The 20,947-nt window shown below is 34.3% G+C and overlaps 1 protein-coding gene across 2 annotated transcripts; it reads left to right on the forward strand.

The window, feature by feature from the left end:
• The first annotated feature begins 1,905 nt into the window (after positions 1 to 1,905).
• LOC115441025 (E3 ubiquitin-protein ligase Su(dx)) lies at positions 1,906 to 19,602 on the forward strand. Of its 2 annotated transcripts, none has more exons than XM_030165591.2 (14): positions 1,906 to 2,070; positions 2,150 to 2,216; positions 2,643 to 2,787; positions 5,618 to 5,905; positions 5,990 to 6,231; positions 6,342 to 6,568; positions 6,833 to 7,113; positions 8,880 to 9,109; positions 9,719 to 10,006; positions 16,379 to 16,879; positions 17,559 to 17,654; positions 17,947 to 18,099; positions 18,947 to 19,078; positions 19,183 to 19,602. In XM_030165591.2, exons 3-14 carry the CDS (start codon positions 2,718 to 2,720, stop codon positions 19,318 to 19,320), a joined length of 2,646 nt encoding a protein of 881 aa, XP_030021451.1. In that variant the 5' UTR covers positions 1,906 to 2,070; positions 2,150 to 2,216; positions 2,643 to 2,717; the 3' UTR covers positions 19,321 to 19,602. The 2 variants fall into 2 exon arrangements, with proteins under 2 accessions (XP_030021451.1, XP_037297994.1); XM_037442097.1 differs by having other exon boundaries at positions 1,944 to 1,967.
• The last annotated feature ends 1,345 nt before the right edge of the window (positions 19,603 to 20,947 follow it).

Genomic DNA, 20,947 nt, shown 5'->3' on the forward strand with positions numbered 1-20,947 from the left:
GACTTAAGAATGTAATTTTATTAATTTAAGAATATTTGACATTTTGTGATAACGACCTATAGTCATTCAAGGCAATCAGACAATAAATTAATATTATTTTGCTCAAAATAAAAAAAAATGGTAGTAGGCGCACTTGCCTCCGGAAATGGGGTAAGTGCGCCTGTGTAAAAAAAACGCCAATATGAAACATTATAAAGAAAACACTCACTTTAGTCCATAGAGAAATAAGTTTTACCCGCATTGCTCTTAGATAAATTTTAATCACTCAATATTATAACAAACTATGGCTGTTAAATCAAATTCGGGGCAAGTGCGCCATATATTTGTACATCAGGGCTCCAAAACATTTTACACATTTTTTTGCTATATTAAAAAAAAATAATAAAAAAATGGTAGGCTTAATATGAAATCCATTTTATTTCTAAAAACAAAAAAAATAAACATATAAAAATGTAGGAATTAACAATTTTAATGCATTATAACTCAATTACTTAGAATATGGCCTTATGACATTTGATATGTTTTAGCTGCATTAGAATCAGATAACGTGCCTGATCGAACAGTTGCAACCTCTTCACGTAAAGTTACTCTAGACCAAAATATTTCAGTTTTTCTTTTGTAAAAACGAACGATCTAAAACAAACAAATATACGACGAATTAACTAATACGCCCTTTTATTTAAGTCGGCTTTAAACAAAATACCTTGAGTACTAAAATTATGCTAAGTATAACATTTTATTAATAATAATTCATATTAGTAAAACATATTCTCCAAAAAGGTTGGTGATATATGGTTCAGGGGCAAGTGCGCCATACGACTAGTAACTGTGGCGCACTTGCCCTACTCGACAATGTAGAGGTACATTTTTCGCATTGCTAAAAAAATCCTTTATTTTAGTATATATAAATAAAATTCAGGTAGGAAGTTAAAATAAAAGGTTTAAACTATGTACTCACTTTACTGGCTTACAGAAATATGTTACATATCTTGAAATATTTGATGTTATCTTTCACGTGGTCATCTCTGTTTACAGGTCTAAATGACACTTAAAATAAAATGGCGAATAAATCGTATTAAAATGAACAGAGCCATTAGTGTTTTTTAGTGGAACCGTATTTTAGTTAGTAGCATTGATATAAGATTGCGGTTATTGTATAACATCAATAGTTTTCGATTTTTTTAGGGCAGGTGCACTTACCCCGTCGGCGCACTTGCCCCACCTGACCTTAAGGTGGTAGCTCAAGGTCCATTTTCATACATTTTGTTTCGGCTTTAATCTGGGTAACTAAACAAGTATTGGCAAGTAAAATTTAAATTCACGTCTAGTTAGTGATTAGTTCTCGCAGTTGAAGAAAAACGTAAAAATAATTAATAATCATGGATATTTCGGCCTTTAAAATTTAATATGACGAAATTTTAAAGGCCGAAATATCCATGATTATTAATTATTTTTACGTTTTTCTTTCAACTGCGAGAACTAATCACTAACTAGACGTGAACTTAAATTCTTTACTTGCCAATACTTGTTTAGTTACCCAGATTAAAGCCGAAACAAAATGTATGAAAATGGACCTTGAGCTACCACCTTAACCGAATTTGTTTACAATTTCAATGGTTACAAATTACAAACTTATTATAAAAACAAAAAATTACATATTTTCCAGGGGTACCCAAACTAGGCTAGGCCTGTACCAGATACCTGGGATACCAGAAACAATTTAAATATAAAACACAATTAGGTTTTCTATAATTTGTTTGCTAGGTGAGCACTAAATAAAATTAAATAAATAACAATATTGAGTGAGGTAAGAACTTCTTTAAAACATAGTAAGTAATATAGTTCAATATTTGTAACCATAGACAAACAGTAGACATTTTGTATGAAGATTGAAGAGAACTTGCCGTGATCGACCGTCACAGACTGACAGTTCAGAGAATTTTATTGTGTGACTAATTTCAGGGAATGTAAAAATATTTTTATATGTTTTCATTTCATCGTTTCTTTCTCAAAAATTAAAATCATTTGGAGTGTTGTTATTGTGTTTCAATAATAGTTCATTGGATACTGGTAGATACAAATTATATAAGTGCCATTATTATTGTAATATGAATTTGATGATGTAGTGTTTTTGTCCATTTCCTTTCAGTGAGATAAGAAAAACGATAAATGAGATAATTGTAAGACTTCCCACAGTTGAATTGTAGTATTCGACGGTGAGTAACTATAAATGTTTAACATATTTATTGCATTAGTATTGAAATTACAACCACATAGTTTTGTATGGTTGTTTATTATGTAGTTGTCACAACTACACAACTTTATTTAAAAAATTAAACGTCATTTAAGTAGATTTTACTGTAACTTGGGTGTTGATAATACCGCAGCAAATACGACATGATCCCCTATTATTATGTACAATTTGTGGACATGGAGACTGATAATAATAATTATGGTGTATTTGCAGAAAGATCTTATCATTCATTTAAAACCTTAAACACCCCGTCTCCTTAATTTAGATGTTATTTAAATTAGTACATTTCAAACAGAACCTTTTATTGTTATAATTGTCTATTTGTTGGAAATAGAAGGATATAATACTCAATGCAAACTTTTGGTTTAGTGATATAATGTCATTTTAGGCACTGATGTTGGCAGTGAGGATGCAGTGACTTATAGCATGCCCATGATTAAGTTAACTTGCAGTGACAATCAACATGACTGAAAGTGTACCTGCACTGACTGCCCCTATTTCTCTGTCAACATATCATCAACTCAGTTTAACAGGTGAATAAATATTAATATTTACCAAATATTATAAACAAACAATGTAATTATTTGTATGATTATCCATAATAAGTGGGATGACTGAAACCTACTATAATTTGTAAAAATATTCACAATATGTGTTCTTAAACTTTATTTTTCCATAAATGTAATTAATATATTAATGTGTACATTCACCAGCAAAATTTTAAACTGATTATGACCTGTGTGGTCTATTGACCTGTACATTTTGTTATGGTATGAATATAGACTTATCTGATTAATTTAATATTGACAGCCTTTGTAGCTTTCATACTTTATTTTATTATAAAAGTGAAAGTAATTTTGTCTGTCTGTCTCTTTGTTTGTTATGCTTTCACAGTTGAACCACTGACCCAAGTAAATTAAAATTAGTTATTGAGATAGTATTTTTAGACCCTGGGAAGGACATAGAAAGATTCTCATGCAGGTGGAGTTGCAAGTAAAAGCTAAAATTTAACAGTTTAGAGGTATAATTTAATTAAAATATGACTGCATACTATAGTGAATTTATATCATGGATCTGAATTCCATGAAAATTGTGATTATATAGGCATAAAAGACATTAAGAAACAGTCAGGTATCAGAAATTGTACCATTTATGTTCAATAGTTCACCCAGGTGGATTACTTTTTTCATGTTTGATTATTTTGCCTGCCAAATGACAATGTATAGGACTTGAAATGACAAGAAAGAAACATCATACCCAATTAAGACTTTAATCCATGATATTATCATGAGTGATAAAGTATTTGATGCACTGCATAATTATTAAAAGTTCACAAAACTTAGATCATTTAGTTGCATTTAAAAATAAAAGATAAGACAAGAAATAGTTTTATATTGGTATAATTTTTGGTAAATCACCATTGCCATTGTAATTGGTGTGCCCTATATTACTAAAGTATGATTTTGTATTTATTAATGTTTATGTGCTTATATAGGATAGATATAAGTTGTAATAGACATCCAGGTCATAATCTTTTTGATAATGCTGATTTATGGCTCTAATAACTTAATTAAGTTTATTTCATTGAATTCCCCCAGCAAGCGGCTTTGAGCATTCATCCCATATTTTTATGGCATATGAGTTCTGGCAGTTCTGGAGTTCTTATAAGCAAAGATTTACCAATAATTTCTTCATATTAAAAAATATTTCATATTAAATGGTCTGTCTAATAGTGTTAGTTGCAAATTAAAATTATGTGTATGTTATGAGGAGATGCACAGAATAAAAATTTTAGGGTCATTTTCATTATAAATTGAACGAAACAATATTATACCCATAATACAAAATTTGATACACCTATAGTAAAGATAAAATGTAGGAAAAATATAATGTTTTGAATTTTTTGTCTATGTGTTGATACATATTATATTGTGTATGATTACAATATTTAAAATTGATAGCTTGTAAAATAAAGTTAGAGTAAAAGCCATAATTTTCATATTATATTATATGAATGCTTTATGACAATAATGAGTCCTGTTAATTGAGTCTACTGTATAAATTCTCATCCCATGCTAAAAATTGCAGTCTGCTAATTGACCTAATAATATTATGCTAAACTCATGCTTTTTGGAAAAAAGTTCTAAAATAACTCTTTTTGCATATGTCTAGTATTTTTTAACTATTGATGCAGAAACAGGAGTGATAAGTCCAAGTCCAAGTCTAAGTTGTGTATATGCGTGTCTGTCTGTGGGATGGTAGCTAATAAATTTAATAAATTGATTTTGATTAGCTAAAAAATACAATGTTTAAAATACAAATATTTTCTATGGTGGAAAATGACCAGGATAAAATGTAATGTATACTCTAATCCCAGAAATTGTCTATACAGTGTCCATGTGCTACATTTTATCCATATCTAACAGCTTCTATATGTCTTCCTGTCAAACCTAAATAAACACAAACTTTCGCATTTATTCTTTTAGTAAGAATTAGTAGTAGTAGTGGTTTTGGAAGGCGGTTTAACTTTTATTCCGTGACGCAACATAGCACATATTACTACTATAATATCATTATATTATAGTAGTAATATGTACTATGTTACTCATTAGTAGGTATATAAATATATAAAAAATATACTATTATTAGTTATCAAAGTGCACAGTTTTCCTCATTATAAATTATGTCTTTGTTGAAGTTATATTTCTGTTTGCGTTTAAATTACCCATAATGTGGCAGCAGTATACTGTGTATTCATAAGTTTATTTATTTTTACTAATAGCGCAGACAGCAGATACATTTTATTTCATTAGCCTGTTAACAGGCCAGCGGAACACCTAATGTTAAATTTTCACCACCTATAAACACCACGAATTATGCATGCTTGGCTAGCCTTATAGGAAAGAAATAAAGATTGGGGAAGGGGCAGGGGTATTTGGCTCTCGGAAAATCTTATTCATCACACGGAATGGTACAGACACATTAGATTTTTTTGAGACACCGATGCTACCTCACTTCCTTTTCGCTCTACGATTTCTCCTACTGGATTCTAAGGAATAAGTAATCATGTTCTACTTTGACGTTTCTCTTCATAATTATTTTAAATGTTTTGTAGGTCTTTATATTTTTATATATTCATTATCACTGAGCTATTTCTTATTTTTATTATGTTAACACATTTTGTAGAGTACTCGAATATAAGACTGGTTGTAATAGCAGAGTATGCGCAAAGATAGAAATTTATCTAAATGATTTTGACCAAGTATGTGGCCAGTGGCATGATTGCGATTTTTACATATTTATTCTTTTAAATTAAGAGGAATATATTGAAAATTATATCTATTTTATTTTAATAATTTTTAGTTGAATCAGCAAATATAAAAAATTCTGGGATATTTAAACCAAACCCCTACCTACAAGTGATAATAGATGATAAAATATCAAGAAAAACTGAAGTAATAAGAAACACTCTACATCCCAAATGGAAAGAAGATCTCACTGTTCTGGTGACCCCACAGTCACAACTGTTGTTCCGGCTTGCAGATTATCATAGCTTTAGAAAAGATAATGTGATAGGAGAGAAAAGAATTAATCTGCTCAGAGTTTTGTTATACTGCAATGGGAAATGTGAAAGTGTGGAATTAACAATAGGTAAACTGGTCAATATTATAATACTCCTAATTGGTTTATTTTTATTTGCTTTGGAATTTGAGTTTATAACACGTATTTTTCTAGATTTAATGAAGTCTGCATCTCAAGAGAGCACAAGCAATGGCAGTGCGGAGGTTAAATCGGCAGAATTGGTGGTACTTCTTGATGGTTTATCCATTGATCCCAGCGTTTTGCGGCAATCACATGAGCTGTTGGGTGAGACTGTGAACTCGTGCAGTCCTCTTAATGACGGAGTGCGCGCCAGAATCAGAACGCGTAATAATCCAGAGACCATGAGATCTATTTTGCGTTCACAAACATTAAGAGTAAGAATTAGTTACTTAATCAGTAATATATGTTAGCTTTGAATATATCAAGTTTTCATTACTTGGCATTTGTTCCTTTTATTGTTTTTAATAAAATTATACTTTATCAGCCTCCACCTGGCCCTCCGCCTTTAAGCAACGGCGCGGTGCACGGCATGTCGACTTCTACTGGAGTAACATTGGCAGCAGAGAGTGCAGCCGGCCCATCACATCAAGAGCCTTCGGGATCACACGACACTAACGCCATACAACCGACTGCCGGTGCTAATTACCCTAATGCTGCCGAAGAACCCTTACCTGCCGGATGGGAAATGCGCTACGACGTTTATGGCCGACGGTATGTAACGTTACTTACATATTAGATAACAAACCTTAGTTCAACCAACCAGTGCCAATTTTATACTTTCCTCAATTATAAGTTACATAATCTGTGCCGCCCCGCATATTCTGCTGGTTTGTGGGTGCATATTTTGTGTAAGCAATAAATTGGAGCCCGATATGGTGTCAGCGGTGTTTCTTTGATGTGACGAAAATATCCTTATAGTAGGGGAGGTTTTGGAATGCACGTAATAAGCAGCAAGATGGTAATATTCTTATGCAGGTATTATGTGGACCACAACACGCGTTCGACTTCGTGGGAGCGGCCACAACCGCTGCCGGTGGGGTGGGAGGTGCGGCGCGACCCGCGCGGGCGCGTGTACTACGTGGACCACAACACGCGCACCACCACGTGGCAGCGGCCCGACACGGAGCGGCTGGCGCGCTTCCAGCACTGGCGCGGCGAGCGGCGCCACGTGGTCGCGCAGGGCAACCAGCGCTTCCTCTACCCGCACCCGCAGCCGCCGCACCAGCCCGACGCTGACGCCGACCTCGGCACGCCAAGTTAGTTACCTTTCAACTTGTACTAATTATAATCAACCTGATACAGCTTCCAGTACGACTGATATTACCTTTGCGTGACAAGGTCGAGTCCCGTGTTGGGCTGCAAAACATCAACAAGAATGTGCCACCATTGGATTACTAAATAATTCGCTATTGTGTGTAAAACGTGAAAACCATCCTTAATAATATGTTATTTGATAATTCATGATAGACTAAATTTTCCTGCCTTTTATCCAATCTATCAAGATATTCTGTAATTTTGTACAATCTTATCTATTATAATTCCATGTTGATTGCACAAAAGTTACGATTGCCTACATTTAATATATTTTTGCTTTCATTATTCTAATTTAATAACGCTAGCGCTGTGTAGAAGACTTAACGAGCCAACACAGTGTATTTGGGTGATGTTACCTTCGATTTGCATAAATGTTATCACGTAAGATAACATTTACGTAAATGGTACGTTTGCCTAAAGTAATTGTGTCGGGCAGGTTGTTACCGCGTCGGTACAATACAATCATTACGGTAGATAATAAAGATTTTAAAATTTACAAATATTTAAGTATAGTTTGTAAAATTGGATAATAAAGTCGATATCAATATGTTCTAGTTTGCGCTAATAACGACGTTAGATGGAATTTAAGTTTTAAATAGCGGTAATTTTACGAATCTAACATGTTGACTAGAATTATAAAGAAACTAATAAACAAATGGTAAACATTCATTAATAGTAGTTTGACATGAGTAAAAACATACGCTAATTATGTACCGATATAGATGACAAACTGTCACTCCTGTCTAACAAAGGGGTCCTTACATGTTTGCATTTTAGCTCTCCTCCGAGGAAACGGCCTTGATCATTTATTCAACACATTAACGGCGCATGAGTCTGAACTCTGAAATGTGACTCTGGGATTATGCAAATATTTACGACAAAATTTTTATAAATAAATTTTAGGTCTTTTTTAATGAACTTAAACTCCCAAAATGTTCCCTATTAAATTCTCTATCTGTTTAACATGTTTAATGAGGTCATTTGTCCACTTCGTGGGTGGACTTCCGACGCTGCGTTTGCCAGTCCGGTTTCCTCCACTCCAGAACCTTCTTGCCCCATCGGCCATCAGTTCTGCGATATATGTGCCCTGCCCTGAGGTCGCTGGATGCGGGCCGTTTACAATAGATCGACCTGAAAATTTTTCGAGGAGGCCCATGTTCAGCAATGGACACTGCGGCTGATGATGATAATATATTTTACGACGAAATGCACGAAGTCAACAATTTTAGTGGCATTTTCATTATTAACTTAATGAAACAATATAAATATTAATAAAAAAAAAAAATAAACAAAGTAATAACAACATATTGTAGAATATGATGTTTAACATTTATTGTACGTATTATTATTTCGAATAGTTAGCTTCTAAAAATACGGTTGGCACGCCATTTTGCTGGGGGTTGAGCCTTATTGTTTTTTGTTATGTTCCATCCTTTCGTTCTTTTTCTGTCGCCAAGCAAACATTGTGGAAGCATTGTTGCGTTCAGTTTGAAGGACACGTAGTCAGTGTTATCACTGGCCATTATGAGACTTAACATCCAATGTCTTAGAATGACGAGTGCAGTGCCTTATAGTTCTCTTTGGGGTAGTCGTGTCGCTTAAAATTAGGCGAGTGGATTACTCGTCTCGAATTAATTATGTCAGTTGCCTATTTCCTGCCCATAACTAAGTGCAAAATCAATCGGTTACGACATGCGTCGCATTCCAGGCAGTAGTAGTGCGGGCACTGCGGCGGCAGCGGGCACGGCGCCCAGTATCGCTGCGGGGGCCGCGGGCGCCGGCGGCGGGGCGGGAGGGGCGCCGGGCGGCCCCGCGCCCGCCGACGACGGGCTCGGCGCACTGCCCGCCGGCTGGGAGCGGCGCGTGCAACCCGATGGACGCGTCTACTACGTCAATCACAAAAACAGGACTACGCAGTGGGAGGACCCGCGTACGCAGGTACATATTATTTTAATTTGATTTTACATAATATGCCCCTGGTGTTCTTACTTAAGGTATTATAACGGTATTATTAAATTGCATTAGCTGGTCAACGAACAAATGAACCGTTCGATGTAAAATGATCCCGACCGCCCATAAATACTCACGATATTAAAATAAAAATGGATGCGCTGCCGGCAGTAAAAAGAAATAGGTGTTTTGAACTGTTTTCCTATTCTTTAAGTTTTCCAAAATCTGCTTGCTGAGAAGCAAGAATCTTGCTTCCCAGCAAGTGTTGGAGGTTGAAACCTCCGGAAATATCATTCTCCCTATGGAACATCATACCAAACTAGCTTTTCCATTTGGTTTGGCGTTACCCCGGTCAAGCAGACCCATTGAAGCTTGAGATAAGAACATCTAAAGCATGACACTACTACTTTCAAAAGTTATCAGATTCGTTAAGACGACAATCATACTCACCTTGACGGGTGACCCTGACTCGACAATGTTTATTTATCCGACCGCGGCACCCAGCCCTGAAGGACGTGAATGCAAACGTGTGCCGTATCGATCGCCGTTTCAAAATTGTTTAATGAATTATGAACGACCGTCGACGTTATATTTCAGGGTCAAGAAGCCTTGGAGGAAGCTCTGCCACCAGGGTGGGAAATTCGTTTCACCGAAGAGGGCACGAGATATTTCGTGGATCACAACACGCGCACCACTACATTCCAGGACCCTAGGCCCGGCGCTCCCAAGGGACCACAAGGAGCTTATGGCGTGCCTAGAGCCTACGAACGATCGTTTAGATGGAAACTTAGTCAATTCAGATATCTTTGTCAAAGCAATGCTTTACCCAGTCATATCAAAATCACTTTGTCGCGACAAACGCTCTTTGAAGATTCTTATCACCAGGTAAGTTTGCCTTATTATACTGTTTCATATCCAAATAATAACAATACTTAACTTTTAAATTGTAGCACAATGCAAGGGTTGGTGTTGCCTCAAAATTTGATTATATTTTGATTGCATGAAATATTAGGTGTGATGGTGATCATCTTTACAAAATTCAAAGTGTCGCCTTGGAGCGACTAAACATGCAAAAGTGTATGTGCGATTCGAGTGAACCTATCAATGAAAGATTGTCGGTCTTACACTGTTGACATACACTGGTATATATCACGAGACGTATCGAGCCTACATACCAACCACTGCTACTACTGACAGCTGGGATCGGCAGTGGCACGTATTTTATGACACTGAGCGACGAAGCTCGGCGAGTCCTGGGGGGAACAAATTAATTTTAACTCCCCAACAAAATAAATAAAATAGAAGGATAAAGAAGAGTTGGAAAAATACACTAGTATATATAAGTGTACATCGCGCGTTATAGTTAGCAAAACATAGATTCAGTGGCAGCCTTCGTCAACGCGAGCCTAGGGTAGGGCAAAAAAAAGCCCCCCGATTTTTACTGTTTCGTAATTGAAATGCTATTAAAGATTCTCCATGGCACCACGCGAGGCTCCGGGTGGTCGCTCAGCCCCTCCCCCTGCCCTCCAAAGCCGTCACTGTATAAATTGGGAAAATTCTGGTGGTAATATGATCCACCTGGTTTTAATGTATTGTTGATTGGAAAGGTTTCAATTAATTCTACTAAGTGACGAAAGAAACTGGTCGCTCGTATGGAGGTGAAGGCCAACAGACGTTGCACCACGATCTCAATCTTTGACTTTTAAAACGCTCTATAGAGCAGTGCTAAAGCAATGAACAGTGTTTATTGCCCAGACATAAGTATTTAGTTAGCTAGTGCTAAATAATGCCACTAGCTGCAATTATGCAAGTTGTCTCGAAATAATTTGTTTAAAAAATGATATAATAAAAAGAAACTATTAGGTTAATTTATTAATGGTTATTAAATTTTAGTTTATGGAAAATTATGTCTTAAAAATAATACATATACTACAATTAATGTGAACCTCTCTGCACATCTATAAAAAGGCGGTAAATTTTAGAATATCTTTTTAGTAGTTTCTCTACATTCTTGCTTGATAATTTTTAAGGTAGCCAAAGTTGTAGTATTGTTGCTGTAAACTCGTGAGGTACCTCCATAGAAATTATCGATTGGAGTCAATTCCGGGCTTTGCGGAGGTCATTCGATGTCACCTTTTCTGAATATCAACTTATTCAGATATAAATTACCGATGACTGGCAAATATAACAGATAAGAAACAAGGTTTTCTGATCGTAGCTATTTTGTGAAGCAAGATTTAAGAAATTCTGGACCTTCCATATATGTATTACCACATACAAAATTACCAAATAGTCTAAAGTTTCAATAATCTAAAAAAAGTACGGGCTGAGGATACTGCGCTCGGGTGGTCCAAACGGTTAATTTAAAAAAAATGCAGCGGTTTCTCGTGATGAATGATTTGAATACTTGCGACTACACTTAGTAAAATAAATAAATTTTCATCGCACTAAAATATTCGTCGCATTAAAGACACTGAATCATTATTTTTGTAATATTCGCGTACGTAGGACGCGTACACTTTCCTCCTATTAATCGTTAAATAGCGTCAAAATTTCAAAGAACTGAATTTTCGTGCGATCCCACCAGTTCCCATATCCGACGCGTCAGTTTTGTGCAATAGATAAAAAAAATGTTAAATTATTTTTAGATATGCCTTGTTATCAAACCGTTACAACATAACAGTGGTAGCATACAATTACTTGGAATACCTATTTTTTTCAATACAACACATTATCAGAAGAAGTAAAATAAACAGAAGACGAGAATACAATTTGGCCACCGTGTGTAAACTCATTTCAATAACAACGCTTTGTACAATCAGCAAAGTTGGCGGTCGACCACCCTAAGGGTCAAAATAACTTGGCAAATTTGTTTTACTACGTTTGGGAGGCGGGGTTTGGGATCGATTGCATAGATCGATATCAGTCGTAAGTCAGTTGGCTACCTGCAATGACGTTACGTAACACTACCGAACCGCTGCTGAGTGTATAATAGAAAACGAAATTAAAATTGATGCACGCACGTCTATGCTATGACGATAATTCCTATACTTGTAAGATGCATATCGTCGGCGTAAGGAACGTAATAACAAAAGTTTTATAGTTTGGAGACAATCGCGATTTACAGTGTTTATATTGTTAAAATTTTTGGCATTATTTTTTAATAAATAAGAAACGACATTATGTTTTTTTTAGTTTTCGGTCTCTTTAAACTCATAGTCTATAATTAATTTATTAAATAAATTCAATGGCTGCATAATATTATGATTGAATTTTGAATCGTAAAAATTTAAACTGTTCAGTTTATTCAATTCGTTCAATAATTCATATTATAATAATAAATCATAGTTAATAGATTTCATTATTTGAATTGTTATTTTATTTTATTTCAAAAACTTAGACGATAACATTTTATTCCAATCTCTGTATTTACAAATATGTATTAACATTAAAGTTAAAATAATTGACCTAAAATTATTAGCTTCTTGGAGATGTTGTTTTTTTATTTCCTCTTAATGATCTTTTTTTATCTTAAATATGAATAGTTTTTGAGTTAATAACGAAATACCTTTTTTCATCCTAATTTGAACTATTTAACACCTTTTTGAAGTAGTTAATTGGACTATTTATCGATATGCAGCGATTATTATTTATTTAATTTGAAGCGAGTTTAAAGATTTTATGTGTAGGCGGTAATTTGCTTTTATTGCTTTTATTAGAGTAATATTGAAAGGCCAACATTTTTATTGCTGCAGATGTTGTTTGAAAAGAATAAATATATCACATAAAAATGGTTTGTTAAAGAGCGCATTTTTTATCAATGTTTGTATTGACACCGGTCTTACGTGGACGCATTTATCGTTAAACTGAGTCGATTGTTATGCTATTGAATTTAGAGGCATTTAAAGATTATAAGTGTAGGCGTAGATTTGAATTCTTATTACAGTAGTATTTGCAAGGCTAACATTTTATTGCTGCACATGTCCAGTTTGTAAATTTTAGTTACTTTCTTTAGCCAATTATTTAGTTTTCGCTGAGTTAAAACCCAAAGTCTATAATCAACTTACAGTTATTGATTTTTTACCGATTTAATAGCTGCATATTATGATTGAATTTTGAATTATATAAATTACTTGAACAGTTTATTTAATTCGTTAAATCATTCACATAATCATAAATTATTGTTATTCGTTTCATTATTAGAAATTATTATATTTTTCTCAATTGTTTTTATGCTTTTTTGAACATTTTATTTACTTTTAAAGGACATGTCCGTTTTTTGTATGGGCGCTGGTTTTATGTTTCGAATAAATTCCAACCAACCTCAAACTTATTGAATAATAATGTGCCAAAAATTAGTAACTTGGAGTCATTAAATAATAATTTTAGACCCTTCATTGATAAGAAAAATAAGAAAGAAAAGTCATGGCTGAGTAATTCATACAAATAATTTCACGATTCGTCAAAAGATATAACTACCTGTTTTTTTTTTACATAAGTAAGTGTTATTATTATCATTTACGGATATAAAGGGAAAAATTTTAAAAATAAGAAAATTTGAAAAAAAAAATATTTGCAGTAAGTAATTATTTTCAGAGATAACTAAACAAGATTTTTGATTACTTAACTTTTTCGGGATGCCTTCCAAATGTAATAACGTTTATATTTGCAGAGTTCATTTTAAGTGTAATATTTAAAGTAAATAATTTTTTAAATCTCACAATCAAATCTTTCAAATAAAATGATTTATTTCAATAGGCTCGTTTTGTGAAACAGTCGATGAGGCTCACGCACATATTGCTACGATATATAATTATCAAAAGTTAAAATCGAATATAGTAGATAATATATTTGCAACACCAATAAATAATGAGATACACATGTAAAATGAAATTTCGTAGAAAGTCTATGTAAATAAAACACATTTTTGTTACTTCAGTGATATGATTTAATTGTATTCATTACAAGTTTGATACGCTCAGCAGGCAGGTTGAGTAGAGTGTGCGCTCTGGATCGGTTGGCGATGAAGCTCTCATCCGCATCCTAGTGTATACATCGAGGGACAGTGGTTCTCTGTAATACAATTAAATTATATATTAATTACTAAAATCTATTATTCTAATAATATTTTAACGTAATGACTACAGTGCCAAAATAATAAAATTTATATGGGAGCAGAACACCAGTGCGGCCGACACAAAATACGTGGGTCAAGTACGAAATAATCCAAATTAAGTAAAAAAAAAATCAGCTTTGTTTTCCATAATTGCACACATTTTATTGAGATAAAAATCCCAAATTTGCATTAAATCGGATTGTAATTCTACTTTAATTCAGTGCTACATATTATGTAGTTGTAAAAGAAACAATAATAACAGAAACCTCTGGGTTAAACTGGGTGGGACTTAAACGTCTATAAGCGGATCTTACAAACGCGCCGACATAGTTAATTACTCTAGTAAGAAATCATATTACCACTACTTAAAATCTTTAAACTCGTCTAAATTCAATAAACAATGGACGCCGCTTTCCGATAAAGGCGTCGACATGGAACCGGGTTAACAAAAACATAAAAAAATGACGTCCTCAACAAAAGACCCTTTTTATGTGAAATCTTTACACTTTTAAACTGCACATGTGCAGCAATAAAAATGTTGGCTATGCAATATTACTGTAATAAAAACAAATTATCGCCTATCCATAAATTATTTATACTCGTCTATATTTTTGGCATTAAATAAAAATTATTAATAAAGGAGATAGAATTTCGGGCGTCTTCTTCTTTAAATTGGAAATTTCCTCCTTATTTCTTAAATAAGGAGGATTTAAATTGAAATTTCCTCCTTATTTCTTATTTTTAAGTTATCGAAGAACCTCTTTATCCTCTTAATAACAATTGTATTTTTAAGTGCCAATGAACACTAAAGATTATTTTTCTAGACGTCATGTTATCCAAATCGAATGAACTATCACTCATATTTTTGGATCTTTATAATACATAAATTGACACCTTTTTGAGCTTATTGACTGGACTAAAAGGCTTACCGGCCTGACTTAATATATTCCCAACATTAAATTAGAGTTTACTATTAAAAGTTGACGGTAAAAGTTACGCTTAATGCTACTGCTGTTTCAATATCGAAAACTCTGAATTTTTAACTGGAGATCAAGAAAAAGATAGGTAACACCTATAAGTATAGTGAGTATACCCGTCGAAGTAGTTTATTTTTGCATTGAGTACTTTTAAGTTTTCCAATTATATTTCTTTTCAATATTTTGACATTTGATTATTCGTAAAGCAACTTAAATAACATACTACATAGATTACTACAAGTATGATCAATAGCACTATGTTAATTTTTTGGCAAAAAAACACACAATGACTAATGATATTTGACCCTACGATAGATAGGATAACTTAAGGATTAATATAAAATATAATAAGTAGCATATTGAAGTCTGTTTTACACAATTAAAGGAATAAGTATTCATCAAAACTCAATAATATTATAATTATATTTAAAAGAGCTTAAAAGGTGGTCTATGTTGGCTTTAAATATAATTAATTATGATGACCAATAATTAAAAAAGCCATAAACCACGATTTTCTCAAAACTGCAAAATTTTAATTATTAGTTCTCTGCCCTGACGATATTTTTCCCACGCATATTAACATCCACTAGTTAAAATTAATATTAAAATATTATATAGTATAGTATGACTGATTTACTTACTGTAATATTTAATTCCCGGAATATATAATCCATGGTGCAGTAGTCACATGACGGGTCGGCGACTAAGTAATTAAGAGTCCAGTAAACGAACATAAGTCTACGTAGTGGCAAGATATCGGTGTCCGTAAACGAAAAAATAATTGTGAGCAAAATACTACTGGTACTCAATAGTTGCGTGCGCGTCGTCAATCAGTAAAATACAACTAAAGTAAACAATAATAGTTATCTGCTGTTCCTTTCGCACATCTCCAAAACTGTCGTAATTGGTGAAATATGAGACAGGGGCGTGTCTAAATATCTCGGGACATTAGACCGGTCAAGCAAAATGTGTTTGGAAGTGTACTAGCACCAACTTGTCCGATTGTACCTATTTTTTATTTAAGATATCTGAACTGAACTTTAACTGAGCCAAATTCCACACTCGTCCGTACGCATAATGTTCATAAAAAGGATTAAAGTGTAGGGAAGTTTTTACTTCTCGTATTAATATACATATATTTATGACTCATTTATTTATTTACAGATTATGAAGTTACCCGCCTACGAATTGCGCAGACGTCTGTACATAATATTTAGAGGGGAGGAGGGGCTCGACTACGGAGGCGTCAGTCGAGAATGGTTCTTCTTGCTTTCGCACGAAGTCCTTAATCCGATGTATTGTCTATTTGAATACGCAAATAAAAACAATTACAGCTTGCAAATAAATCCAGCCAGCTACGTCAACCCAGATCATCTTCTATACTTCAAATTCATAGGAAGGTTTATAGCAATGGCTCTGTACCACGGTAGATTCATCTACTCAGGATTCACTATGCCGTTTTACAAGCGAATGTTGAATAAGAAACTGACCATGAAAGACATCGAATCCATCGATCCAGAATTTTATAACTCTTTAGTGTGGATCAAAGATAATAATATAGATGAATGCGGACTCGAGATGTGGTTCAGTGTGGATTTTGAAGTGTTGGGTCAAGTAATACATCATGAACTTAAGCCTCTCGGTGATAAGGAAAGAGTTACTGAGGTAAGATATTATGTTCGTTATCTCGTTGAATAATGGATTTTGTAGGATTATTTGAATCGGTATAATTATAGCATGAATTTGAGTAACCGCGAAATATCAAATTCGAAATGAATTTTACTATTCGTCACGACGATTTATAGATCATAGTATTAATATTACACCGTATAAAAAATACAATTCTGAAGTAATTCTATTCCTCTATAAATGTAGTAGCTGTTTCTTATTTGCGTCTCAATCACATTTCACCCCTTTAAGAGTAGATTTTAGTGAAAATGTTTCTTACCGAATGCCAACATCGAGTATACCAAATCATAATATAACATTAAATATATTAAATATTTAAATAAAAGTTAGTAGGTCTAATAGTAAGTTTAGACTTGCAAGTACTTACTTGCAGGAATCAATTGCGTAAGAACAATCCGATGCGTTTACACTAGCGGCAATATTTCAATAGTTTTACACATATGCGACTTGCCACAAGTCAAGACTTGTAGCAAGCTTGCTTGCAAGAGCTTGCAAGCAAGCTCCACAATACACACAGTTTACACGGTAAAAACTGCTCTCGAAGTCGACTCCTGAAACTTTTCTTGCTAATCTATACCTTTCTTTATAGTTGTAACTCTGTTATAAATGGTAGTAGGGCAATAGGTTTTATTTATTTATTTTCATTATTCAACAGGCAAATAAAGAACAATATCTCCAATTGGTCACTCAATGGCGAATGACTCGAGGAATAGAAGAACAAACATCTGCTTTTCTAGACGGCTTTAATGAGGCAAGTGATATATTATATTGTACATAAACATGCTCATTGAGCACGAAAATCAAAATTAAATTTAGAAATACTGCCATCATTACTACTCTAATAAATATTTACCACAAACATAAATCTCTACTTTGTGATAAAAAATCATCAGCGTCTCTACGTGCTATGTTTTCGTTGATTATCATATACCTTTGTTTTCAATATTTTTTTTTTTTTTTATAAGTTAATGTCAATAACTCTGATCTATAAGTTTTTATTGATGCTGGAGAAAACAATATTATTTAAAATGTTAATACAACAGGTGGTCCCTTTGGAGTGGTTGAAATATTTTGATGAACGTGAGCTGGAATTGATGCTATGCGGCATGCAAGAGGTCGACGTAGACGACTGGCAGAGAAACACAATATACAGACATTACACACGGTCTAGCAAGCAAGTGCTTTGGTTTTGGCAGGTAAGATTTTTCTGTTACTTTGTAAAAACTAAGGAACCTTTACGACAATCTTGATTGTATTTTTATTTGGGACGGCAAAGTAATTCCATTGTTAAGTTGTTAAGTGATGCGGCGACCAAATATAGTATCCATTGATGAGAGATTGACTCTCGAGAGCCGACACAGTTATGCCGCGTCATTGGATTGTTAATTCCATTTATAAATTTAATTTTGATCTGTCATAAAACTGTATCACAAAAGGAAGCAGACTAACAGTTCATAAAATATTGTATCTACTTAGTATCCTAAATGATTTAGCTCAATTCGAGCAACGTTGTACTATATCCAGAATGTCTACGCCTGAAAAAAAAAACAAAGTCAGAGGACCCTATTTCGTCTACTAGAGCAAATTCGTCTTTTTGCAATTACGACCGTTCTAATCGAAGCCAAGCGAGTCGAACATCCCTTATTTATTAATACAGCTACCTATAAAACTGTCCTTTGATTAGAACACCGATAGTTGCAAAGAACACCAGAGACATTGATATATTAACCGAAAATATAGGTATTAGGGAAGTAGGAAAGGGCAGGGCAGCTTTGAAAATCTCACTCGCCTTACTATAAAAAATGTAATAGCAATGGGGTTTTCAGCAAAAAAGTGGGAGGGACGCGGTTCGAGCCGGCCCATCCGTATTGTACATAGATATATGATGAATCATCAACAGCATTGCTCTACCACTTGAATGTTATCGTGTATAGTTAACTATCACCATATACAGATAAAATAATCTCAAAGAGCCATTGTGCGTCACCGGTATTATAATCTAGTCAAGAATGTGTGAGTATACTTTTATGAAATTAATTACAGTTCGTGCGACAAATGGACAATGAGAAACGAGCCCGACTACTTCAGTTCGTGACAGGAACTTGCAGAGTTCCCGTGGGAGGGTTTGCTGAACTTATGGGTTCGAACGGGCCACAACGATTTTGTATTGAAAAGGTATGTTAATAAAATGAAAATTTTAACACTTTCTCAAAAATCAAGTACTTCTGAAATTTCGACATATCTGAAACCGAATAATGTATGTCATTTTGGCTTTACAGGTTGGAAAAGACACTTGGCTGCCACGTTCGCACACTTGCTTTAATCGCCTGGACTTACCACCGTATAAAAGTTACGAACAATTATGCGAGAAACTTAATTATGCTATTGAAGAAACCGAAGGTTTTGGTCAGGAATAAAGAAACTATTTGTACTATTACTACTAGCCTTAGTAAATATTTGTAAATTATTATCACGTAATGTTATTGCACCATCTCCATACAGAGGAATTATTCACCATTGGAATTGGTGCTGTCTAAAAAGACCAACCAAATAATTACATATATGAATATTTTGTAACAAAAGCTAATTATTATTATTATGTAGATACTAGTATATTGTCAGTTGTGTAAGATATATTTGTTTGAACTGTATTTAACAAAGTTCGTCTATGAAGTTCAATAAATAATTTTTAAATATTGTCCTTTACTTTAATGGTTAGTAATAGATTGTTTTCTTAACACGTCGACTGCGGCTCAAGAAACGGTTGTGTATGTTTGGTCACGATGTATAGCTCGCACACACCACTCACCCACCGCTTACACACCGCTCTCACACCGCCCATTCATCAGACACCGACCACACGCCGCGGTTCACTCGCGATGTGTAGCAAAACACCAGCGCGGGATAACAATAATCTCATCCAGTGTGGAAACTACAGCTAAAGCGAGTTATAACGAGGGCGTCAGCGTCAGAAAACATAAAGGCTGTGTTTATATATTAGTAATCATTTCTGATTTTAGAAGTTCCCAAACTTCTAATGATCCCGTAGCTTTTAAATTCTAGTGAACAATAGGATCGATTCGCATCAACATAAGTTTAATAATAATAAATTATATCAGCCCTGTATTATATACTGTTCCACTGTTGGCCACGAGCCTCCTCTACTACTGAGAGGGATTAGGTCTTAGTCCACCACGCTGGCCTAGTGCGGATTGGTAGACTTCACACACTCTCGAAAATTCCTATAGTGAATTTCTCAGGTATGCAGGTTTCCTAATGATTTCCTTCACCGTTTCTTCACATATTTTTTTTTTTAGAAAAGTCAGAGGTTTGAGATTTGAACCTGCGGACATTTGTCTCGGCAGTCCGTTCCTCAACTAGGCTTACAGTCAAAATTACATTATCATAACGCACCACCACATTCTAGTGTGTTAGTTATGATTTCAAGCTATTCAAGTGGCATTCGCCATCCACCTATTCTAACCTATAGCAAAAGGGTTTTTCGGGTTAGGAAAGAAAAACGATTTATTAGGATAAAAGTCCCACTCTATGTTTTTCCGGGATAGAAAGTAGCCTACATCATTGCCAGTTCAGAAAGGTAGACAGATGCGGCGGGGGCCTTTGTATATATATTTTTTAAATTTTTAAGAAGAACAACTTCGTCATACATGATTGTTGCGTAACTTAACCGTTTAGGTAGCGTATTCAAAACGAATTACATATTTTTCCCCGCTTTTGACGACATTTTTAATTGATGCTCCTTTAATACCGTGTACCTGCCAAAGCCACCGTAGGCCAAACTTCATAATGGCCCATCGTTGTTACCTGTGTTGGGAGCATGCGCTGACAAACTTTCAGCTTTTATAAAATAACGAAGGTCTGGGGTTCACGGGCTCTTAGACTATTATAATTATAAGCACATGTCATAACAGATGTGATCTCACTAGACGCCAATTGGGGGATTAAATCACCGATTCACGTTTATTTAATTCGCAATTATTGTTCAAAATCAATCAATTAAAAAGCTTCCAGTGGCCCTGTTTT

The sequence above is a fragment of the Manduca sexta genome, chromosome 23 (genome assembly GCF_014839805.1).
Source record: "Manduca sexta isolate Smith_Timp_Sample1 chromosome 23, JHU_Msex_v1.0, whole genome shotgun sequence".
Classification (NCBI taxonomy): domain Eukaryota; kingdom Metazoa; phylum Arthropoda; class Insecta; order Lepidoptera; family Sphingidae; genus Manduca; species Manduca sexta.

Coding starts and splice junctions, on each gene's coding strand:
- LOC115441025 (XM_030165591.2), top strand. CDS start 2,718: ATGACTGAAAGTGTACCTGCACTGACTGCCCCTATTTCTCTGTCAACA. Junction 2,788..5,617: donor TCATCAACTCAGTTTAACAG/GTGAATAAATAT, acceptor AATAATTTTTAG/TTGAATCAGCAAATATAAAA. Junction 7,114..8,879: donor CGCCGACCTCGGCACGCCAA/GTTAGTTACCTT, acceptor GTCGCATTCCAG/GCAGTAGTAGTGCGGGCACT.